At 38.2% G+C, this 26,459-nt stretch overlaps 1 protein-coding gene across 5 annotated transcripts in view; it reads left to right on the top strand.

The window, feature by feature from the left end:
- Positions 1–26,459, top strand: part of Pi3K21B (phosphatidylinositol 3-kinase regulatory subunit alpha) — a 519,263-nt gene that overhangs the window by 299,215 nt on the left and 193,589 nt on the right. For 4 of the 5 annotated variants that reach the window (XM_090372927.1, XM_090372924.1, XM_090372925.1 and 1 more), the window contains exons 12-13: positions 4,223–4,300; positions 22,883–23,011. In XM_090372927.1, the coding sequence (XP_090229053.1) occupies positions 4,223–4,300; positions 22,883–23,011 (207 nt within the window). The remainder of the gene's footprint in view (positions 1–4,222; positions 4,301–22,882; positions 23,012–26,459) is intronic. The other variant, XM_090372928.1, reaches the window with a different exon arrangement.

Below are 26,459 nucleotides of genomic sequence, written 5' to 3'. Positions count from 1 at the left end.
TTCTTAGTTGGTATGTAAAGCCTAGTAGCTTCCAAGATAAGACCCGGGGGTAATTGTGCACTCGTATATGAATTTCTCTGAGCAATTCTGAATGCTTCCCATTTTGAATTTGCTGTTGGTAACATCACCAGTTGGTCCCACTGTATAGAATTTAAATACTGTCTCAGACCATCGTAGTTACCTTTATGAAAGCAATAACCCTTCCCTTGACCCCTGATGGTAGTTACCTCTTTGAGTAAATCCCACTGCAGCACACTGTGATCACTGCCACCTAGTGGTTCCTTTTTCTGCAGATTCTTAATGCATGAAGAATCACTACTGATAATCAGATCAAGAGTATTACTCCCTCTAGTTGCCTCCCGAACATGCTGATGTAGAAAACAATCATCCAATATATCTACAAAAGCCTTGCTAGTGTGTGAGTGACCAACCCACAAATTCCAGTCAATATCTGGGAAATTAAAATCCCCTATTATAAGACTCTCTGATTTACTGGCCCACTCTATTTCCCTGTACAGTTTCTTATTATACACATCCGAGTCATTAGGCCTATCGTACACTCCTACTCTCAATTTTGATCTCCCAATGCTTATATCACACCAAACTGACTTGACACTGCACTGTCCAGCGATGTCGACTGGCTTCACCTCCTTTTATTTTATGTGTTTCTGAACTAATAGCATAACCCCTCCTCCCTTCCTATCCTGTCTATCCTCTCTTTACACATTGTACTCCCCAAATTCCAGTTCTGCATTCCTTATATCTGTGTGGCTCCACGTCTCTGATATCCCAACAATATCTGCCTTTGATGTTTTGAGCAATACCTCAAATTCATCAAATTTATTTACCAAACTCCTAACATTGGTGTACACGCAAGTATACATGCACCTGTTCATATTCTTAGCTACCCTAACACAACCCATGTGTTTACTTGTACCGCATTGACTCCCAGCAGTCTCTGAAATATCCTGCATTCTGTTTTCCAGGCTGCTGCTCATTCCGATAGAAGCAGTGCAAGAATCACTTTCACCTCTGCCAGTGGCTACTGTTAATCTATTAGTCCTAATCCTATTAGTTAATCTATTAGTCTGTGTTAATCTATCAAGTTAGGCAGATGTTCTGAGAAATGGCAATTGAACTTGAATATTGACAAATGCAAAATACTGCATGTGAGTAGCAGTAACCTCAGAGTAATATACCAACTGTGTGGTACTACTCAGGGTAGTGGAAAATGAAAAAGACCCGGGGGTAATTGTGCACTGGTATATGAATTTCTCTGAGCAATTCAGGCAGGCTACAATGACAGTTCATTCACTTTTGTCAATGATATATAGGAATTTTGCTAGCAGGGCTAAGGCTGTGATTATCCCATTGTATAAGGCATTGATCAGACCACCTTGGGTACTGCATTGGTCTGGGGGCCTCATTTTAGGAAGGATATAGATCTGCTGGAACAAATACAGAGAAGGGCAGTGAGATTGCCAAGAAAAGGGATACCTTTACCAAGAAAGGCTTGAGTTCTGCAAATTGCAGCATCTGGAGACTAGGCACCTGCGAGGTGATCTGATTGAGGTGTTTAAGGCTTTGAATGGTTTGATCAAGCTCGGTACTGATAGGATTCTTCCTCTTGCTCAGATTATTAACTTGAGGAGGTATAAGTTCAAATTGAGGAGAGACAGTTGCAGAATGTGTGTGTGTGTGTGTGTGTGTGTGTGTGTGTGTGTGTGTGTGTGTGTGTGTGTGTGTGTGTGTGTGTGTGGACATTTGCCTTTAGCCAGTGGGTAATTGATTGCTGGAAGAAGCTTCTGTCTGTTGTTGTGGAGGTTGATAGATTAAATAAATTCAAGGCAGAATTAGATAGTCTATTGGAGGGAATGAATAGGTGAAATGGGAGGTTTGTTTTTTTTTTAAGTTGGTTAATTGCTGATATTATAGATGCTGTATAAACTTGCTTTCTTGCATCATTGGCCATTGCTAATGCTAGTACATTTGTAGATGTTCTTCTGTTAAGTCTAATTAACACTGACTTTTATCTGTTAGTGTAATTCGAAGAATCATTTTGAGACATCTTTTGAGACATGTCTTCTGTAAAGGGGTGTTTTGACCTTGCTGGAAAGAAAACAATGTGTTGTATTAACATATCGTGAATCCCTGCAATCTGGAAATGATTTTGTATTCAGTTGAGATTGCATATATTTCCTGTTTATATTTCAGGACACCGTATAAGATGTTTCAAAAGTGATGGTCAATAATTTAAAGGTGAGCTGTACAGACTACAATAGGCAAAAAAAGCCTAGTAAACTTAAGTGAATCATTTTTGAGATATTGCACATTTCTAGCTGGGATCCACCACTGACTTGTTTGTTTTGGTTAGATTATGCTCATTCTCTCCCTTTCTCCCTCTCTCAATGCTCTGAGATGTAGCAGGCTTACTAGTACTTGTATGCCTGCTACACCAACCTGGAAAGAGGTTATGAAGAGTGTACCAACATGCACTTCATATATGGTGAGGCCAAGGCAGTGTGGGGGTGCCTCCGTAGCCAGGTGGGAAGGAGCAGTAGTGCGTATCACATGCTTCTTGATTAGACCGGGGGTTCGAGCCCGTCACCACCAAATAAGGAAGATGCGGAAATGTCGGGGAATGACCACCGCATATCCTGGAGCAATATGGCCTTAGTTGCTAATGCTCCTAAAAACCAAAACAACAACAACAACCAAGGCAGTGCACTCAAGGCTGCACGTTTGTACTAAGAAGCATTTCCCTGCCGAAGGCAGCCCAACAGGTGCACATTCATCAGGGTACATCAACGCCTTAGAGAACATGGGCACTTCACACATGGAGTACAAGCAGGTAGGCCCAGAAGCATAACACCTGATGTTGAGGAAAGGGTGTTAGAAAGAATAGAATAACATCCAGGAATTTCGACAAGGAGGATTGCTCTCCAAGAGCATGTACTAAGTCATAGCAGTGTGTGACAATTTTACATCACCAATTACTGTACCCCTACCATATCCAGCATGTACAAGATCTCAGCAATACAGACTACCCTCGCAGAGTGAACTTCTGCCAGTGGATGCAACAACAGTGTTTCCTGAACCCCCAATTTTTAAACAACATTTTGTTCACTGACGAAGCTGAGTTTACTCGTGATGATATTTAATTTTCATAACTGTCACATTTGGTCTGGCAAAAATCCTAATGAAATTCACGAGTCACAACATCAGTGTTTCTTGTTGAATGTCTGGGCAGGACTACTAGGAGACTGTCTAATTGGACCACACTTTCTGCCAAACAGACTAACAGAAGAACTGTACCTTCAGTTCCTGCAGAATGTTCTTCCAAACCTCTTTGATGATGACAATGATCCACTTCAGCAACGCTAGAACATGTGGTTTATGCATAATGGTGCACCGGCACATTTTGCTTGAGTTGTGACTCGGTATCTAACTAGAAGGTATGGTCAATGGTGGATAGATAGAGGTGGTGATTTGGGAAGCCTAATATGGCTTCCCAAATCACCAGACTTAAATCCTATGGATTTTTGTATCTGGGGACCATGTAGAAAGCTTTGTGTACATTTCTGACATTAACACAGTTGAGGAATTGCTGCGTTGGGTTGAAGGAGCCTTTCAGCAAATCAGAAATGACCCAGGAATGCATGAGAGGATTCGCAACTCAATGCAGAGAAGACTACAAAGCTGCATACGGATGCAAGGACAGCATTTTGAACACCTTTTGTAACATCTGTAAAATCCTGTGGTGTTGAAACCAAAAATTAAAAATGTATTATCTTATGTTCAATGAAACCACCCTTAACAAAGGATCTACAGCTTTTTGCTAAACTAGTGCTCCCGTAGTCAGTGCCGGATCTTAAGAGAAAATGTGCATTATCTCAAAAAATGGTTCATTTGCGGCCCAATGTTCACCGGGACTTTTTTTGCTTATTTTAGTTTGTACTTTTCACCTTTAAATTGTTGACATTTTTGAAACACCCTGTATAAGTATATAATTGCCAAATGCAATATTATTTTAATAGCAGACCATGTATTTTGTGACATTTTGCAAAATGCATAATCTGCAAAATTGTGCCTTATGTGCTAACTATACTCATATCAGTTTTTGTTGTTGGAATATAAAGTTTCTCTCTCTCATATTAGAGTATTTATTTCTTGCTAGAGAATTATCTCCTGTTACAGTATTTTTATTTAATAATTTTAATAGGTATCGATCTATATAGGGTATACAGAACATCGGCTCCAAGTGATATTGTAGCGGATTTGAGGCAGAAATTTAGTGATGGTAAGTAACATAAAAATGGCTCATTATACTACAGGCAGATTGTTTAGAATGTGAGTATGCATATAAGTATGCAGTGTATATACTTATATGCAGTCTGAAATACTATTCCTCTTTTCTTTCCCTAGTGTGCGTATACACAGGTTTTTAAAAATCCAAATCTTTATTATTAGATTTAGTTTGTAAAACCAAAGAACAGCTCTTAGATTTTAGGGTACTGATATAAAATTAGTGATCAACTACTATTTGAAACAAATTTGAGTGTAGAGCCTTTTCCAAAACTTATAGTATTTAAATGTGTTGTTAATGAAATCTAAATTTTAAAACTGGTGAAACCAAGGTTACTATGTTAGCTAAAGCATAACAGTGAAGCATTAGTAATATCATTTGCTATATCAGCTACAACAAGAACATATTTTCATCATTCCCTAAATTTTTTCTTATATAGTCAACTTATGGTGAATCTTTACTGGCAAGTATCAACTATCATTGCTGTCTAGGTCATCTTTTAATCAGAGATTATCCTCAGATCTGAACTTGCGTAATAGACATCCAGGGGTTACTTTTATTTTATGATACTGGTGAAATACAACTCATTTATATTCAAGAAATAATGCCCAGTGGAGATTAATACCTGTAAGGCAAATTAGGTGATTACTTATGATCTGTTCAAATAATCTTTGAACGTGATCATGGATGATTGTTTAGTCTTAAGCCTATCTCTGGTATTTGTGCATTCTTGATATCTAATGATGAACAAATAGCAATTTTTGGTTTTTAGTCCCTTTGTTAGTGCTGTTAACCATAACTTCTGAGAGTTGTACTGGCTGTATTATTAGATGTAACGTTGAATTAGCAGATGTATGTGCTGTATGAATATTATAATTCTACAGCTACCATTCTTATAGTATTGATATAACACAATTTAGTAATAGTCTTTTATGTGATTCTGTAGGCGTATAGTTATATTAGAAGTCCATAAATGTTTTGTTAAGCCCATAAACTATTAATATATAGGCCAAGTGATCTTTCTAGTGTGATTATCTAGCATTTTCCTAGGGCGAGTACTAGTGCTTTTATAAACCCCCTATGCTCACAACATTACTGCCTCCCTTGTTGAGCAATGTCACTGCTACACCCGCTAGCAACGTCACTGCTAACCCCACTTGCAACATTGGTACTACCTTCACTAGCAGTGTACTGCTCTGCTCTCTTCTCCTCTTGATCACTTGGTCACTGGTTGGCACTTCTCCTACCTCCACGTGGTGTGGCTGGTAACCTGTGAAAAGAAAGTCCCTCTTCCAGGTCTAAAAGGAGTAAAAAGACTTAAAAAGCTTTCCACCATTAGAGCCTACAAGCTCGAGACTAGACATGTCCGATGTCAATGATCCTAAACAATCAAAAAGGCTTAGAAGGGAAATGCATTGCAGTGACATGCCCAACTTTCTGGTGATACACTACCCTCAACCCAGCCTGTGGGCAAGTTATCACCTTTTGTTGTCCATAGATATTTAGCATCCATAGCTGGAACACCAAAAATGGTTAAAAAACTACAATCCAGATACCTGATTGAAACAACCAAATCAAAGCATTCTGAGTGGGTGCTCAAAACAACATTTGTTGCATTGCCAGTGTCTATCACTCCCCACAATACCTTAAATACCTTGAAAGGTGTTGTCACGGATTGGGACCTGCTTTCAGTATCCAAAGAGGAATTAGTTCAGGAACTGAGCGGTCAAAAAGTAATTAGCGCCAACCGTATGATGACCAAAACAGATGGAAATCTTGTTCCAACCCGATCCATCATTTTAACTTTTAGCACCCCAGATTTGCCATCCTCAGTAAAAGCTGGCTATTTAAACTGCTGAATTCGGCCTTGCATCCCAATCCCATTCATTGTTTTAAATGCCAGAAATGTGGACATTCTCAGCAGGCATGTAGAGTTGATGCCATTTGTCCTATTGGTGGTTCCAAGGAGCATGCACAAGCGCAGTGTTCAGCCTCAACTCCCATTTGCCCCAACTCTAAAGAAAGTCATCCAGCCTTCTCTAAATCATATAAAATATGAAAAACAGGGAAGAAAATAAAAAAATATAAATTAGAACATACCATGAGGCACGTAGACAAGTTATGTTGACTGTGCCCAGTCGCTCTTATGCATCTCACACTCGAAGCTCTCATTCAACAGCAGCTCAAACAGACATCAATACCACCCAGCATATCTCTTGCTAACTGAGTTAAAAGTACGCTATCAAACTCTGGAAAAGACACACCTCAAACTAAAACCAGCGAAGCAACCAACAATCCAATCAGTATCCCAACTGACATTCTGACAGTCCCACAGGTCAAAGAAAAACAGAAAACTACAAAGACACAAGAAAACTGAATCACCCACCAATAGTATGGAAGTAGATGTACAATCAGATTATGAGGAACCCATACTAAAACTTCACACAAACGACACTATGGATACTGCACACCCCATTTCTCAAAAAAAGACTGGAAAAAAATGCTCCTTGAACAAAAAACAGTCAGATTTTACAATGGAACTACAGAGGTTTTCATTGCAACACAGATGATATTAAAGACCCAATTAATCGATATTCTCCAGTTGACCTTTGCCTTCAGGAAACTTACCTAACTTCACAGATTTCTCCTTCGATAAAGGACTATTGCCTTTATCGAAGAGATCGAAATATAGCTAATACTGCCCATGGTGGTGTTGCAATCCTAGTAAATTCAAAGATCCCAACTAAACGTATCCCACTTCAGACTGAAATAGAAGCTGTTGCTGTTCGTATAACTCTCCATATTTCAGTAACACTTGTCTCAATCTATCTGCCGAACCATACTTATTCTTTAAAAGATCTTGAAGATCTCTTCACACAGATACCTCCACCTCTCTGTATGTTAGGCAATTTTAGCAGGCACCACCCCTTATGGGGCAATCCTAAACTAGATAGATGTGATTGACTCACTGAAAGCTTTCTAGAGGTGCAAAACCTCACAATACTCAATACTGGTGCACACACACTCATGTACAGCTCTCAAATGGACACACCTCAGCAATAAATCTCTCAATTTATTCTCCAGTACTGGTCCTAATCGTATGAAAATTTTTAATAGCACAGACTCCAACCAAATCCTGCAGGAAATGGAAATTTGTTCGAGCAACTGGGCAAAATTTCAGTCCTCGATCTCTCTTGAGGAAAATATCTGCCTACCGCATGTTAATAATGTGACAGCTTACATCACGTCGCATCTCCTAAAAGTGGCCCAAGACATAATACTATTATCAAATCCTCTGGGCAAAAAGCACTATAATTACTGGTGGAATGAGGAATGCACAAAAGTAAAGAAAGCAAAAAATAAAGCCTGGAATTTATTTCAGCAATATCCAACTACACAGCCAACCTCGTTAATTGTAAGAAGATAAGAGCAAAAGCACATTTCATACAAAGGCAAGCCAAAAAAGAATCCTGGATCCTTTTAGCATCAAGCTTTAAAGCATCAAATATCAATCAACTTCATGCAGCTTACACTCAAAGATATATTGTTTTTTCTGCAATTTATGAAGGTGACTCTAAATTTAATTCAAACGTTGGACAGCTGCAGTGTTTCCAAATGCCGTTATTTCAGCATCCCAAAAACGGAAACATTGATCCCAAAAAAGTATGGGGAAAAATTAAACAGTTGTCTGGTTAGTTTCCTAGCACACCTTCTCCAGTCCTCTCCTGGAATGGGCAAGATCTATCAAGACCCTTAAATATAGCTAATGCTTTGGGCATTACTTTTGTTGGAGCCTCAGCAGAATCAGCCTATACTACATTATTCCGACAAATTAAAAACACTACAGAAGAACTTGCTATTAACTTTCAAACTGCTCACCCTCTCCCATATACCAAACCTCTGCAATATCCTGAACTTTTGCATGCCATTAGAACAGCCCACAATAGCACTGCCAGGCCACATGGAATTTATTATGTCATGCTACAACATCTTAATGACAAAGCTTTGTGCCGCTTCCTGGTTTTTTACAATCATATATTTTTAGAAAATGTTTTTCCAGCTTCTTGGCATCACTCTACTGTTTTGGCATTCCTAAAGCCTGGAAAAGATCCAACCAATCCCCCATAGACAGTTGCTATCCATTTCTGTAGACAACAAAAACTTCATCCAGATTCTGAACTTCAAATTTCTAATGTCTCTATCCCAGTCTCTAATAACATCAGATTTCTAGGATTAATCCTTGACAACAAGTTAAAGAAGTTTATAGACCTTATTAAAAATGTACGTACTTCCTGTCTAAAAAAGTAACATAGCTATAGACCAATATCTCTATCAAGCTGCCTCAGCAAAATCCTTGAAAAAATTGTCCACAGAAGACTCGTCTGGATCATTGATTCAGAACATCTAATAAGCTATAGTCAATATGGCTTGGCTTTTGTTGAAATAGGTCATGCTTGGATCTTATGGTCAAGGCTGAATTTGCCATTCGAAATGCCTTTATTAAATGTGAACGTGTAGTAATGGCTTTAATAGATATAGAAGGCTTTTGACACACCTGGCAGCATGGCATACTAAGTGATTCTTGGTCTACAGGGCAACCTTCCTACGTTTGTTCAGAACTTCCTACATACTAGAGCGTTTCAAGTTCAATACCAACATGCTCTCTTTGCAACTTTCATTCAGAAGAAGGTGTTCCACAGAGATCACCTGTGGAACACCTGTGTACCAAGTGCCACTCTTTTTGCTCTGAGAATAGATTCTATCATCACACAGCTTCCAAATACAGTTGAAACTTACCTTTATGCAGATGACCTTTCCATCTCCTGCCATTCCCAAAACATGAGATCTATCGAACGGCAGCTTCAGAAATCACTTAATAAAATACAACAGCTGGCCAGCTTCAATGGCTATCGACCCTTGCAGCAGAACAGTTACTATCCATTTCTGTAGACAACTAAAATTTCATCTAGATCCTTAACTTCAAATTTCTAATGTCTCCATCCCAGTCTCTAAAAACATCAGATTTCTAGGATTAATCCTTGACAACAAGTTAAAGTTTATAGACCTTATTAAAAATGTATGTACTTCCTGTCTAAAAAAGTTAAACATACTCAGAGATTTCTAGGATTAATCCTTGACAACAAGTTAAAGTTTATAGACCTTATTAAAAATGTATGTACTTCCTGTCTAAAAAAGTTAAACATACTCAGAGCATTATCCGCCCAAACATGGGGTGCAGATTGTACTTCTCTGCTTTGATTATGCAGTGCAATAATCAGATCCCGTCTCGATTATAGAGCTCTCATCTGTGATTCAGCCAGAATGACTGCATTGACTAGTTTGATCCAATTCAGCACAGTCTTGAGGCTTGCACTTGGTGCATTCAGAACAGTGCCAGCACATAGTCTCTACATTGTGATGCCCACGAGCCTCCACTAACTTTACGGAGGAAAACACTGTTATTGAAGTATGCTGTCAAGATACAAAGTTGTGCTTCGCATCCCAACTGGACTTCTCCTTCTCTTGTGACACTTACCTCTGCCAAAATGGGGAAAGAACATTTTACAAGCATCAAATATCAAACGTCATGCAGTTCACACTCAAAGATATATTGTTTTTTCCCCAATTTATGCAGATGGCCCTAAATTTAATTCAAACATTGGAGCAGCTGCAGTGTTTCCAAATGCCATTATTTCAGCATCCATTCCATCTGAATTAAGTATCTTCTCAGCTGAATTATATGCATTTAAACTAGCTTTACAAAATCTCTGTTCTGACTGTTCTTTAAAATCTGTTATTTATGCTGATTCCCTCAGCTCAAGGCCCTGAGTTCCAAGCGATAGTGCCAAGTGTTTTTCTCTGTGTGATTTATAGGAGTACTCTTTGAAAACAATATAGGTTTATTTCTTTTCTCGTGTGATTTTCTCCTCTTTTGTTCACATCAAGTGGTTCTTTGCTTTCAAAGTCAGAAGTAAGAACCCAGAAAGGGACTCCACCTTTCTTTTCTTAGTCTTCATATCAAATACTAACCACTCTACTAACTTCAATAACTGCTTGGTCAATGGTGGCAAAGCTTTTGCCTCCACATGGCGGGACTAGTAACCTGGGGGAAAATCCACCCCTCAGGGCTAAAAGGAGCAGAAATGGAAACTGATGTATTTTCATGTTTAGAGCCTAAGAGCTCTCAACATGACAATGACACCGACCATGACTTCTCTCTTTCAAAAAGACTTAAAAAGGACACGAGGAAGCAGGAATCTCCAGCTTTTCTCAGTACATTCTTTGTCATCCTAACCTGTGAGCAAGCTCTCCATCATCTAGAGAAAGATTTTGCAGCATTTTCTAGAGATGCCTAGAAAATGCTGCAGATTCACCAAAAAAAGGTCAAACATCTCCAATCAGGAGATTTACTGATAGAGACATCTCACTCAAGACATTCTGAGTTACTATTACAACTAACTTCTTTAAGTGGAATACCGATTCGGGTCACCCCACACAACACACTGAATTCTTCCAAGGGTAAAAAAAAAAAAAAAAAAGGTAAACTGCAGCCATTATCAACCCACTGCAGGATGGAAACCTCCTTAACAATTCATGTTGAGGGAAATGGACCATAATCTGCCACGCTTGTCCAATGCGGGTTGGCAAATCGACCATATTTAGCAGTCAGGGGCTTGAACCCCAGTCTACTCAAGGAGGATGTGTTACTGCACTCCTGCTCCCGATGGGATCTATTAAACGTTTCTGAGGAAGGAATAGTCCAGGAGCTAAAATATCAAAATGTGTCTCATGCAAAATGAATCCTGATCAGGAAAGACAGCAACTTAACTCCTACATGAAACATAATCTTAACTTTCAGTACTCCAAATCTGACCAGGTTCTGTCAAAGCAGGTTACTTGAACTGCCGCGTTAGGCCATATATCCCAAATCCACTTGGATGTTATAAATGTCAAAAGTTCGGCCATTCTGAGGCAGAATGCAAGGCTCCACACCATGGTGTCCTAATTGTAGTGGCAAGCATCCAGCTTACTCCAAAGATTGTGAAGAATGGAAGATAGGGAAAAAAATACAAAAATATAAAAATTGAAAATAGTCTTATCAAGAAGCGAAAAAATAGGTCAACTTAAATATATCAAAACATAATTATGCTTCTACTATTCACAGACACAAATCAATGGCATGTCAGACAGAAGTATCCATCTCTCCAAAAATATCAATATTGGACTGGGCTCAATCAGTACTCTCGGTCCAGCATCCATCTAAACCAAATTTGGTAGACCAAAGCAATAATATGCCACTCACAATTCCATCCCAGAAACCTTTGCATTGTCAGGTCGCAGAAAATTTGCAAAGATCGTATCCTTGTTGAGGCGAAACAATCATGCCAAACAAGCATGGGTGCAGATGATATTATCGGTCAAGAAGAACTTCTTGAAATACGTGCAAAAGGTAATATGGACGATAGCATAAATCAGGACATCCCACTTTTCCCCCCAAAAAAAATCAAAACTAGACCATCGTAAACAATCAGCTTATTATCAAAGTAATATCTATGTTAAATCTGTTATTGAAGTATACCTCCACAGCAGGGGACAGTCTTGAAACATATAGAGCAATTTTTCTTAGTACTTTGATTAGATTTCAGTACATACAAACTTGATATGACTCCCTATTATGTAATGACTATTCTGATATAGTGACCTCTTGTTGTTTTTAATTTCTGTGTGGTTGGTGTATTTTGTCCAATTTAGCCATAGGGTTAGTGACTGAGCTTAATTTTGTGTGAGATGTTTGTCATTTAAAGGTAAAGATTGCTTCATTATGAGATTAATAGTTCCATTATTTTCATTAAACTTCTTAGAGGATTCTGAGTTATGTTTCCTGAACAGGATATTTTTCTTAGTAATAGTAATAGAGGCATATGTTTGCCCCTATGTAAAACAGAGATTATCTTTGTTATCATTAACCATATTTTTCAATTATCTATTGAATATAGCTCATAACCATCACACTTAGGCTTAATATCATTACTAAATTAAATTTGCTTTTGACTGCATTCTGTTATAGTGTTTATAGATAGTGTCATCCATCTAGTGGTTATAATAGAGAAATACTGAGGCTGCTGCAAATCAGGGTTGTTTTTTTTTTTTTTTTTGATTGATTGATTGCTATATTACCAATGCACAAATAATGATTTAGGTTCTGCACCAAGGGTTTGGTCAATGTTGGGTTTGTGTAAAATTATCTTCCATTTCAGTTTCCGATATCTGTGTAGAAACAGATTTTAATTCATAGTTCACCCCTGTGCTTGGCAATGGATTGAAGAAGCAGTAAGAATTCTTTAGGTGAAGTTTCATCTTCATTCACTGGGTCATATTCAGTGTGTTATGTCTAATGACTCAGATGAGCATCATTGAACAGCTGTAGAGACAAAATAGAGTGGGCATGTAAATCAGATTGTTTTATAGGGGATTTTAACTTTCCAGATATTGGCTGGAACTTGTGGATTCACTCACACAGTAGCTGAAATTTTATGGAGTTATTGGATGACTGTTTTCTACAGCAGAATGTTAGAAGGGCAACAAGAGAAAGCAATAATGTTGATCTGATTATCAGCAGTGACTTACCATGCATTAAAAATATCCCAATAAAGGAACCACTAAGTGGTAATGATCATAATATGCTTATGTGGGATATACTTAAAGATAACTACTGTCATGGGTACAAAGTAGGATTTTGCTTTCATGTGGGCAGATACAGTGGTCTTAGACATTACTGATGATGTTACCAACTACTAATTCTAAATGGGAGGCATTCAGAGAAGTAGTAGAAGCTAATATGTTTTTTATATCAACTTAGAGATACAGTTCAAGGTTTAGACCTAAATGTATATCAGATGAACTGATGAGACTAATGGCAAAGAAAAAAAGTACAGACTAGTATGTAGTCAGATCACTAAAGAAGGTTAGGCAGGCTAAAGCAGATTTTGAGAAGTTAGTGGAGAAGAATGCAAAGAAAAGTAGCAAAGAATTCTTTACTTATCTTAACACTAGAAGGAAAGGTATGAAAGGCATAACTGTTGATGATCCTGTTCAGGTTGCTAACAAACTAAATAAATATTTTACATCTATATTCATGCATGAAGTTTTTAGGGATAGAAACACCAAAAGTATACCAGGTTGTAACTGGGTGCTAAGTGATTTTGTTTGTTATAACTGATAAGAAAGTGGAAGAGAAATTGCTGAAGTCATAAATAAGTAAGGCACCTTGAACTCATGGGTTCTATCCAATTATATTAAAAGAGTTAAGCAAACCTTTGGCCATAATTATGTGAGCATCCTTGAATTCAGGAAAGGTTCCTATAGACCTGATTGAAATGTTTAAGGCTCTGAATAATTGAATAAACTTGATGATGGTATTCTCTGACAACTCGCGCAAGGAGCCATAAGCTTAAATTGAAAAAGGATTGCTGCAGGATAGATTGCGCACAAATATGCTTTTAGTAGAGTGTAATTGATTGTTGTAAGCATTTATGATATTGTAGAAGTGAATAGTTTGAATAAATTTAAGGAAGAATTAGATGCATTATTAGAAGGGATGGGCAACTGATGTGGGTAGTATTTTTTTTTTTTTTTTTTTTTTTGCTGATGTTTTATAAATCATCCAAAAAAATTAAAAGTTTTTTTGTACTATCATTTAACTGTACTGGCAGATAGAAACATCTTAGCTAAGTATTATGTAGTAGTAGTAGTAGTAGTAGTAGTGGCACCTAATGCAAGAAAGCAAGTGTAGGAGCTTATGCAGCATCAGCCAAAAAAAAAAAAAAAAAAAAATCACACCATACCCTCCAATTGCCTGTCCAGTTCCTCCTTAAATTTATTTAACCTATCAACTTCCACAACGACAGATGGAAGTTTGTTCCAGCAATTAACCACCCGCTGGCTAAAGGCAAATTTCCGCACATCTATTCTACATCTATCCTTTCTTAATTTGAACTTATGTCCCCGTAGGTTCGTATTCTGAACAAGTGGGAGGATCCCATCAGAATTCAGCGTGCTCAACCCATTCAAGGCCTTATAGACCTCAATCAGATCACCGCGCAGGTGCCTAGTCTCCAGCCACTGCAATTTGCAGAACTTAAGCCTCTCTTGGTAAGAGGATCCCTTCATTCCCCTCACCAATCGTGTTGCTCTTCTCTGTACACGCTCAAGCAAATCTACATCCTTCCTAAAATGAGGCCTCCAGACCTGTACGCAGTACTCAAGGCGTGGCCTGACCATTGCCTTATACAGAGGGACAATCACCTCCTTTTCCCTGCTAGCAAAATTCCTATATATCATTGACAAAACCCCATGACCTGCCCTAGCAGCCTGTCTACATTGCTCAGAAAACTTCATATCTGACTGCACAATTACTCCCAGGTCTTTTTCATTTTCTACCACCTTAAGTGTAGTACCACACAGTTGGTACGTTTCTCTGGGGTTACTTCTACCCATATGCAGTACTTTGCATTTGTCAAGGTTAAACTTCAGTTGCCACTTCTTAGCCCATCTGCCCAAATTATCTAGATCCTGTTGCAGTAGCACACTGCCATTACTGTCATTAACAACCCTGCCAACCTTCGTGTCATCTGCAAACTTCGACATTAAGCCTGATATACCTTCATCAATATCATTGATAAATATACAAAACAACAGTGGACCCAACACCGAACCCTGTGGGACTCCACTAATAACATTAGTCCACGAAGAGCAGCACCCATTGATTACCACCCTCTGTCTTCTCCCACTTAACCATCCTTTTATCCATTGTAGCAACTTACCCTTAATACCATTCTGCTCCAATTTGTACAGTAGTCTTCCATGCGCAACAGTGTCAAAAGCTTTCCTGAAATCCAAGTATATGATATCAAAATTATTTTTTGCATCCAGTTCCTTTGTGACCACATCATAATAACCAATCAAATTTGTCAGACAAGACTTTCCCTTAACAAACCCATGCTGTGTCTGAATTATTGCTGCAGTCTTGTCTAGATGATCCTGCAATGCATCTTTAACCAGTGACTCCATTATTTTACCCGGAACAGAAGTTAAACTAACTGGTCTGTAATTATTCGTGTCACCCTTCGAACCTCCTTTGTGAATTGGGGATACATTTGCACATCTCCAGTCCGTGGGAATCTCCCCTGAATCCAAGGATGCTCTCATAATTATGGCTAAGGGTTTGCTTAGTTGCTTTGCCGCCTCCTTTAATATAACTGGATAGATCCCATCCGCCCCAGGTGCCTTTCTTATGTTTAACTTCAACAATTTCTCCTCCACTTTGCTCTCAGTTATTACAAAATCATTAAGCACAAGCACACTGCTACAATTTGATAACCTTCCATTTTCAAACTGTAATGATTCCTCACGTGTGAATGTAGATGCAAAATACTCATTCAGTTTGTTTGCTAGCTGAGCAGGATCATCAACAGTCGAACCATCGATGTCAAGTGGACCAATCATATTCAGCCCTTCCTTTTAGAGTTTATATAATTTTAGTAAATTGATACGTTGTATCAATTTACTAAAATTTACTAATACGTTTAGTAAATTAACGAGGCCAAAATACTTAACGTTCAACGTAATTATACGCGACTATTAATTGCAGAAACCGTTGAAATTAAATTACACGAGAATTCTGTTAATGTTCGGCGGCCATATTTGATCTCCGATGCGTGGACCTTTACGCGCATGCGCGAAGACACATAATCACTATTTAAGTTGCAGGTTTAGCCTGATTCGATAATTTTCATTCCTGTGATCACGACAGTCGGTCGAAAAGCATTGTCAGCTTCAGGAAGGAAAATCGTTTTGAATATTTTCGTTAGATTCTTTTAATGGCGTTAATTTGAATTTTAATTGTTTTGAATTGATTTTGAATTGTGTTAAATTGATTATTTAATTATTTATATTTCACTTTAATTATATATATATTTTACTTTAATGTACCGGTAAGTTGTCGATTTTTTCGTTTTTTCCGTTTTAATTTCTGGAGGGTATCATACGGAAGTGTTCCACGTACTATATTGAGGTAAACTCCTCTTATCAATTTACTAATATTATTACCAACGTAGAACATATTGAGTAATACAGCTCTGATTCATACTATCTAAAGAGTTTATATAAGTAAAGAAATCCTTGCTGTTTTTCTTAGCATCTTTTGCCAAAGATTTCTCGTAATCCGCCTTTGCCTGCCGAACCTCCTTTGTGACCTGATTACAGACTAGCTTATATCTGCTACAGGCTTCCGCGTCGCCTGATAATTTATATGCATCCCATGCATTTTTCTTCTCTGTCACGAGTCTCATTAGTTCATTTGATAACCATTTAGGCCTAAACCTTGAACAATATTTCTTCATCGGTATGAAAAGTCTAGTAGCTTCCACGATTAATTCCTTGAATGCTTCCCACTTAGAATTTACTGTTTGTAACATCGTCAGTCGATCCCACTGTACAGAATTTAAAAACTGTCTGAGACCACTGTACTCCCCTTTACGGAAGCAAAAACTCTTTCCTTTACCCCTGACGGTAGTTACCTCTTTGAGTAAATCCCACTTCAGCACACTGTGATCACTGCCACCTAGTGGTTCCTTTATCTGCAAATTCTTAATACACGAATGATCACTCTTGATAACCAGATCAAGAGTATTACTTTCTCTGGTTGCCTCTCGAACATGCTGCTGCAGAAAACAATCATCCAATAAATCCACAAAAGTCTGACTAGTGTGTGAGTGACCAACCCACAAGTTCCAGTCAATATCTGGGAAGTTAAAATCCCCCATTATAAGACATTCTGATTTACTGGCCCACTCTATTTCTCTGTACAATTGTTCATTGTACTCATTCAAGTCATTAGGCCTATAACACACTCCTACTCTTATCTTTGCTTTTGCAGTGCTTATGTCACACCAAACTGACTCAACAGTGCACTGTCCATCTATATCAACTGGATGCACTTCTTTTGATTTTATGTTTTTCTTAATTAACAGCATAACACCTCCTCCCTTTCTGTCCTGTCTATCCTTTCTGTACACATTGTACTCCCCAAATTCCAGTTCTGCATTCCTTATATCTTTGTGACACGACGTCTCTGCTATCCCAACAATATCCGCCTTTGATGTCTTGACCAACACTTCAAATTCATCAAATTTATTTACTATACTTCTAGCATTGGTATACATGCAAGCATACATGCTCCTATGCCTATTCCTTGTTACCCTAACACATCCCATATACCCAACTATTCCAGGATGACTGCCATCCGTCCCTGAAACCCCCAACACCCCTCGCTCCAGGTCGCTTCTTATTCTAATAGAAGTTGTGCAAGAATCACCTTCACCTCTGCCTGCGGTTACTGTTAAACTATTAGTCTTTGTATCCCCCCCAAGCTAGCAGTTTTCCGACCCACCTAACACTGCCTCGATAGCATCAGCAAATATTCTTTCACCCTTTCTATTTAAGTGTATCCCATCCCTGTAGAAGCAATCTCTCCTGTTAACAAGTACAGTCCAGGCTGAAAAAAATTCTGCCCCTTGAGCCTTGCACAATCTTTCCAGGGCCGAATTGATCGACAAGGCTCTCATCATATACTCCCTCCTATCGTGTCTGGGCAGAATTGCAGACACTTTCAAGTTCAACCCTAATTCTCGGCTTTTTTTCAACAGTGACCTGTACTTGTTGAGTAATTCTGCCGGTCTCCTACTCTTAATATCATTAGTGCCAACGTGTACAACTATATCACCTTTTGTGCCCTTGAAAGATGATATCCGCTCTACAACGTCATCAACCTTTGCCCCTGGCAGACATACCCTGGTCCTGTTCCACCTATCCTTTTTACATAGCATGTTCCCCGTTTCCCTGACAATAGAGTCACCAACAACTAATAGTTCCTGTGGGACCAGCGCATTCTGCCTTGGGGGTTGCCGCTGTGTTGCGTGATGACCAAGTGCAAGCTCTGGCGTTGATGTGGGCAGCTGAGAGCTTGATGGGCCCCTCAATTTATTTCCTTCGAGGGCATCCACCCTGTCCTTCAAACTCTCATATAGGCCCATAACAACGCTGAGTTGTCGCCTGATTTCCTTACACTCCTTACATCGCGCACACACAAAGACATCCCCCATGGCAATATCATGTTCCGTTCCAGAGAGTTCGGCAAACATTTCACAAATTGCACATTTTTTTAGGCTGTGACGCGTTGGAGAATCGCCCCCCTCAGTTCTCCCCCGAGTCACAACACTCCTGCCACTTTGTGCCCGTTGCTTTGCTGCTCTAGTTCGGGGCATGGTAGTTTAAATTAATAAAATCAATAAATTAAATGTCAGTAGTATTTGAATAGAAACTATGAAATAGAAACAGTGAAGCGTATTACTATATAATTATGCGTTAGAGCTACCTCAATTAAAAAATTTGAATTCCCTACAAAAACTTTGAATTCCCTATATACAAAAACAATGGCTACAAAAATCGAACAAAAATAACGGTTTTACCTATCGTAAGTAAAATCCACAAAACTCTTTATCTAAATTAAAATAAAAAATAACCAGCGTAACTATAACTATATGACTACGTATTAAGTACAATATAAAACAACAATCATGTAAATAAAAGGCAAACACTTATCGTTTTTGCGGAGCCTGTAACTGTCAGCTGTAACTTTTAAATAGAGTCAGCGCCCTCTTGAAAAAGTCCCGATACCTTTGCTTAGCCATATTTCCATTTTAGGTGAGAGGAACTTAGATTTTAAAAACACTATCAGTATTTTTAAATCTATCAGTGTTTTAAAACTATCAGTGCTCCCAGCAGACATACCCTAGTTCTTGTCTGTCAATCATTATTACAAAAAATGCTATCCATTTCCCTAACAGTAGAATTCCTCATAAAACTTTAAATTTTGTAATAAGTTTCACCTAAGATCTGGACTTAAATCAGTCAATCTGTGCTTGACCATTCTTTCCCTGCTGTCCAAACCAGAATTACATCACCTGGAAGGTCACTAGGTACTTATGTACTTAGTGAATTGCATCTCCAGTGATGCAGTTCCAGGTGATATCATCCAGGGTCACCAGTTGGACCATGCACCTGCATCTCCAACAGTTTTTCATGGACTGTAAGTGATTTGAACCTAGATCATTAGTATTATATATATATATGAAAGGAGTTCAAAAAACAATTTGTATTCACCCAGAAGTAGTTGTGATAGAAAGATTTAATTTCTTTTGTTTAATACTTTGAAATCTCTATAGCAACCAGACAAATTTTGGATTTGATCTGACAATTCCTTTTTATTTATTATTTATTATTTTCTTTGCATCACTGAATGAAGTGAAATGTCACATCATTCAGTGCCGACCGGGCTAGCCAGGTGGGTAAAGTGCCTGCCTGGCAACCCAAAGGTCGCGGGTTCGATTCCTGCCTCGGGCTTGGATCAAAGTACTGCAAAAACCTTGGGAGGTGCATTATGGCCACAGAAGCCTATGCGCCAACAACTACAAAAAAAAAAAAAAAAAAAAAAAACCATCATTCAGTGTTGCAGAAGTCTTGTTGCATTGGTATAAACAGTTCAAATGTGGAAGAACATTATGAAGAAATCCCAGAACGCTCAGAAACTGCTGTAACAAAAGAGACTGTTGCAAAAATTATTGCATTAATCCTGGAAGATTGCCGTATTATCATCAAAGATGCCACAGAGCTCCAAATTAGTGTAGGACTGGTGGAGAACATCATCCATCAACAGTTGCATAAGAGTAAAGCATCTGCTTGATGGATTTTCCAGATTTTTGACTACTTACCAGAAGAAGGAAAGGGTGCAATTTGCACATGAAATGTTGTCGATGTGCCAGGAAAAGCAAGGAGGTTTTTTTTTTGTTTTGTTTTCACAGCTAGTCACCATGGATGAAACGTGGATCCATTACTATGATCCCAAAACTAACGTCAAAACAATGGAAGCATGCAGAATCATCGCTCCCAAAAAAGGCAAAGGTGCAACCAAGTGCTGGCAAGGTGATGCTGTCAGTTTTTTGGGATCAGCATAGTGCGATACTAACAGATTACCTTCAAAATGGCTGATGTGACGGCAAAGTATTATTCCATCCCCTCATAAAGCTATGTGCTGCTATAAAAGCAAAACAGGAAAAGCTGTTAAAAGGTGTGCTTGATGTGCTCCATAATAGTGCATTCCTTGTATGCTGCAGTGAGGTATGCCCATAAATGTAGGTTTGAAATATTGCCACATCCTGCTTATTCCCCTGACCTTGCACCCTTGGATTTCTTGCTCTTTCCTGTCCTGACGTCCTTTCTTTGTGGAAAACACTGATGCTGATGATGTGATTTTTGCTGCTGAGTCATGGTTTGAAGGACAGTCAGAGGACTTCTACAAAACTGATCTGTGGAAGTTTATTGAGAGGTGGAAAAAATGTGTCATTTTGTCTGGTGACTATGTTGCATATAAAATATGATTGATTTTTCAAATTCTCATGTTTATTTCAGCCTTCTTTCACGATTACCTCTGGGTGAATACAAATATTTTTTGAACCCCACCTCGTAATATATAATCATTTGATTTTGCATTGTTATTTCCCTTAATTTGGCATGTGGCATTGAAAAAATCAATCATACTTTTAAGTGATTGTACCTTTCTTTGCATACTTTGTAATAAAAGGAAATACTGTAAATTCTCACTTTTAATAGACAGTCCACTGAAATAGGTTTTTTGTGCCTCTTGATATAACTGCTTCATTCTGATGGTATTTATTGATAGTTAAGATATTTTCACTGCTAGTGAACTAACATTTTCGTCACCATAACCTTCCATAAGCCTGCCAAACAGGGAAGACATTAGTAGGATGCCATCAACCTCCAGAGAGGATACTCAGGAGAGCTTAATATTCTGAGTAAGCTTTAGTCAGAGTTTTCATGTATAGCAAAGCAATATTTCAAACTGTTCTGCCCCCACACAACTTTTAAGCACAGTAAAATATAGGATTACAGATTTTATTTAATTTTCTTCCCATTGTACAATACTACTTCATAACATTCTATCAACTTCAGTAAATATATGTATTTCTTTTGAGTTTAACAGTCAGATTTAGTGGATGTGCCTTACCCTCATGTAGTCCATCAAGGCAAGATTTTGCTGTAAAAATGTTATTTTAATATTTTTGTTAATATTATTTTAATGTTCATAAATTTGCTTGACAATTTATGAATTTTATGCCAAAAGGGATCTGGACTGCAGTGAATTGCATTTTTACTAATATAGGCAGTGAAGAAAACTAATTATTGACTTCTTCTCTAGGCTGGAATTCACGTTACAGGCTGTACGACTGATGGGCTCATGTGGAAACTCCATGACTCAGACATCTATTCCTGTCTGAATCATGCAGTTCTGCATTTTATTACTCTAAGTTTTGTTTTGGCCACTAATTTTTTTTTTATATTGCATATCTTAAATTTCCATTTATAATATAGAATTGCAAAATAATTAAAATTTACCTAAGAAACCACCCCTAAAGTGCACTTAGAAAACATGCCTTTTTGCCTATTTCATCTTGAACTGAAGAGCCAGTGGAATACTTGTCTGCAACCTTTGGAGGTCAAAGCAAGAATAAATGAATGAATTAGTAGTACCCTCAGTACTTTTTATCTCTCTGTAACTGTCCCATGCTGTATTTTTATGATCTATTTGACCAGCCAGCTCTTCAGTCATCCATTTCAGCATCCTCCTCCTACAGTATTTTCTTAAAGGTGTATCCATTCATGGTACCAACAAGCATAGCACAGAATGACAATCTTAACATAGTGCAACAAAAATATTTTGAAACTTATAATAAACTTAATGCCTCTATAAGAATTGTGAAATTTTTGGAGGTGTCCTCTTAACAAATGAAAAACTAATATTGTATTTTTTGTTAAGCTGTTTATTTAATATCAAAATGATGATTTCTTTAACACTAAATTTAACAGCAGTGTATTTGTGTGCTTTTTTGGTTTATTCTTTTTCAAGTTCCTTAATTATCTTAATAATTTTTTTTTAATATGTAAGTATTGTCATTCACTTTTAGTTACTTGCAAATATTTTCATAACAGTTCTGTTTAATTTTTGATGAATAATATACTTGAATATAATATAAACTCAGCATGCCACCAGTTAGTATTTCAGTAATGAAACTCTACTTGTAATTGTCACTCTGCTGATAGATGTTTGTAGTTTCACCATTTGATGAAACACCTAAATATTCAGCATTTCTTAATTACTGCTGAAATTTCATTTGTGTAACTGATTGCATTCACAGTCATTTCATAACTTTTATTTAACAAAATTATGATATTTATAACCAACATAGAAAAAAATTAATTGAAGAATTTATAATGAAAGTGAATTTAAAATGTTTGTACCATTCCATCTCATTTATATTCTGTATAATTTTTCTGATACCCTTTGAATTTAACATGACTAAGTGATTTCAGACTTTTTTTTATAGCAGGTACTTAAAAACTAAATTGTCTCCTGCATTAGATATAATAATTTTTATGCAGATCCAGAAGGTGTTGACCTGAAAGGCTATGAATTGAACTGTATTGCAAGTGCCTTAAAAAAATACCTTCGCGAGTTACCCAATCCAATAATCCCTGTGCAGAACTATGATAAGTTCCTCGAGGCATCTAGTAAGTTAAAAATTTTACTATAGTGAATAACTTTTAAAAAAATCACATTTTAGAGAATCTGTTACCCAGTTTAATATAGTATATCTATATATAATCTATACAAATAAATCTATAAATTTGATAATATAAACCAGATCTGTGATGCTCAATATGTTCTACATTGATTTCCAATATTTCTAAAAGACTAAGAGAAGTATACCTCAATATGATACGTAGAACACTTCTATATGATACTCTTTCTAGAAATTTCTGGAGAATATCATATGGAAGTGTTCTACGTATCATATTTAGGTATACTTTTGTTATTCTTTTACAAATATCTTTTACATGGTGTATTGTCAATGATATGTAGGAATTTTTCTAGCATGGATAAGGAGGTGATTATTCCCTTGTATAAGGCAATGGTCAGGCCACACCTAGAGTACTGTATACAGGTCTGGAGACCTCATTTCAAGAAGGATGTAGAGCTGCTGGAACAAGTACAGAGAAGGGCAACAAGATCAGTGAATGGAACAAAGGGGTGCTCTTACGAAGAAAGGCTTAAGTTTTGCAGATTACAGTGTCTGGAGATTAGGCACCAGTGAGGTGATCTGATAGAGGTGTATAAAGCCTTGAATGGTTTGAGCATGCTCAATGCTGATGGGATTCTTCCTCTTGCTCAGAATAATCACCTGAGAGGGCATAAATTCAAATTGAGGAAAGACAGATGTAGGATAGACGTGCGGAAATTTGCCTTTAGCCAGTGGGTGGTTGGTTGGTGGAACAGACTTCCATCCCTTGTTGTGGAAGTTGATAGCCTAAATAAGTTTAAGGCTCAGCTGGACAGATATTTCAAACGAACGGAGGGGTGAAATGGAAGTGTGTTGTTGTTGTTTTTTTTTTTTTTTTTTTTTTTCTTTTTTTTGGCTGATGCTGCATAAGCTTGCTTTCTTGCATCAAATGCCTCTACTAATGCTAATGCTAAATAAATCTATATAAAATCTTTTTATAGCAGATCATTGTTGTTGTAGTCATTCAGTGGTTAAAAAAAAAAAAAACCCATAAATGCTAAATAAAGCAAAAGAAATTGACAAAATCTATTATATAGCCACTCCACCAAGGGAGTTATTCACTCCCATTGCACATTATTTATTGAGCTCACAAAAGCCAACCCAAAAAACACGGTCAGCTGCCACTCCTATATCTGTACCTCCTAGTGTTCCACCACTTAATTCCACAACAGCAGTAACCTCAGAGTAACGTATCAACTGTGTGGTACTACACTGACAAAGTGTGTTAGTTGTCCGGCGGCACCAGGGGTCCCCCCCCCCATCTCCATATTGTGTACTCTGTTTGTGTAGCACAGAACTCTGTGAAGGCCAGAGATTTAAAAAAGTGTGTGTGGAGTGGAAGGATGTGTAGTGTTGTGTACCATTGTTCTTCTGACCATTTAGCCGTTGGGACCCACCGTTACCGCACTTGGCCCTGGGAAGGCAGGTCAGGTACCCAGTAGATTTTATTTTGTACTCTGGCAGGCCCTGCCACCTAGTTTCCGAAGATTTCAGTGGCAAGGGCCTATGTCAAAAAAAGGGGGGGGGGGGTAACTCTAGAATATGAAAGGCCAAGAGAGGTTTAAATTTGGATGTTATTAATTGATAAATTGTATGGGGTGTACACTGTGAGTTAGACAGAGTGGGGGGGGAAGACTGAAGGCTGGGGAAGAATACAGAGGTATGGGGATGACAGAGAAGGCGACCCCAGAAAGTCAGTAAGGCAGGCTCATGCCTCACCAGGTGGAGGGGGGGGCAGTAGGGGGCAGGGAAACCCCCAGCCGAGAAGGAAAGTGAAAAAAAACCAGGCTAGAGTGCTCGGTTTTATTGCCAATGTGATGTGGCAGAGAAGCTGCTGGTGTCTCCAATGTCTGGGCTTGGAGTCCGGTCCCGGTTGATCTTTCCTGCAGATTCAGTTGCAGATATCAACCTGATTGAACTTGGATGAAGGAAGTGAATTTCAGTTCAATGAGGTGGTGGTTGATGCTACTGGAGTGGGGGGGGATGCTCAGAATCTGTCTCAAGTTATTGGTATTGGTGGTTTAATAAGCTCGTTAACGTTCTTCATCTGTTGAAGACATCCTGTGCAAAAGTGGTAAAGTATTTATAATTGTCATGGGTATGAATTAGTATATGTTTCTGGTCCTTAGGCAAATTGGTAATCTTTGTGATCAGAATAGATCTCAAGTCTTCATATTCAGGACAGTCATACATTATATGCTGCCAAGATTCGTCAGTGCCACAGTGGCAGCGTGGATCATCTGTGATGCCCAGAGACGTTAATTTTTCTTGTATTGACCCATGGCCTGTAAGGAGGTACATTATGTACAGGCCAGGGGAAAACCAGCTTGGGGCTTTTGGAAACACGAACGTTACTTCAGGGATGAATTTCTTTGTAATTGCTCCCTTAGTGGATGTCGTCAATCTGTCCTGCCAGGCCTGCTGCAGGTGAGCGAGAAGGCACCTTTTCTCTGTCTTGAAGCTCTGCAGGGTCACTGTTCCTTGCATTCTCAGTGCCTTGCTTCCTGCCACTTTTCTGGGTTATCAGTTTCACCTAATCATGGCTCCTCAACAGACGAGACCGCAGGGGTGAGAAAGATTAAGTCACTTGTTGTGTTGTCTCTCTGTGCGTTGTTTTTCCCAGCACTTGGAACACTGCTTTTGCACTGGCTGTAGACGTATCTAGCTCGAGCTGTGACACTAATCTTTGGAATCGATCTTCCAGGACAGCACTCCCCCAGGGTTCTTTTGCAGGGGTCATTACACATCAGAAAAATTTTAATATTTTTTCCGCAGCAATCGTGAGTTTGCATGACAAGGCATAATAATTATTAAAGAGGTGGAACTAGGCAACAAACAGGTGTTTAAATAGCACTTCTGTTGTGGCAGAAGGCTTCTGCAAGTTTATTTCTATTTTTTTTTATAATAATTACTGAAAATATAGTTTCTAAAGTTCCTTATTTCTAAAGTGTTTGACTGCCAGGCAATAAAATCACTTCTTACTGTATGAGGATGTAGTTTGTAATTCAGTTAAATTTAGCAAAGCATGACTTTCCCTTCTTTTAAGTTCCCCAGCCGGTAGTCATTCTCCACTGCAGAGAGACAATGTAAACAGACCACCTGCAGGTTGACCTGATTAAGGGGAGGTGGCGATCTCTAAGACACTGGTCAGCATGACCCTGTACTGGATAGAATTTCGTTGGCTATTATGTGATGAAGGGCTTGGCTGAACAAAACAAGATATGCAATTCAAGTTTTTAAATTGAAAATAAAGTTGTTTACCTGATCATTTAGTAGGAACAACTTGCCTCAGGAACAAGCACGCCAGAAACTGAGTCACTGCTTACCAAAAACTTGACAAGATGTTGAGATGAAACCTTTAAACTATTCATTGAACAGGAGCATAAAAACATGCAATC

This window comes from Mastigoproctus giganteus, chromosome 4 (assembly GCF_048544385.1).
Source record: "Mastigoproctus giganteus isolate SK-2022 chromosome 4, ASM4854438v1, whole genome shotgun sequence".
Classification (NCBI taxonomy): Eukaryota; Metazoa; Arthropoda; class Arachnida; order Uropygi; family Thelyphonidae; genus Mastigoproctus; species Mastigoproctus giganteus.
This window is presented reverse-complemented; position numbering and strand designations above follow the sequence as displayed.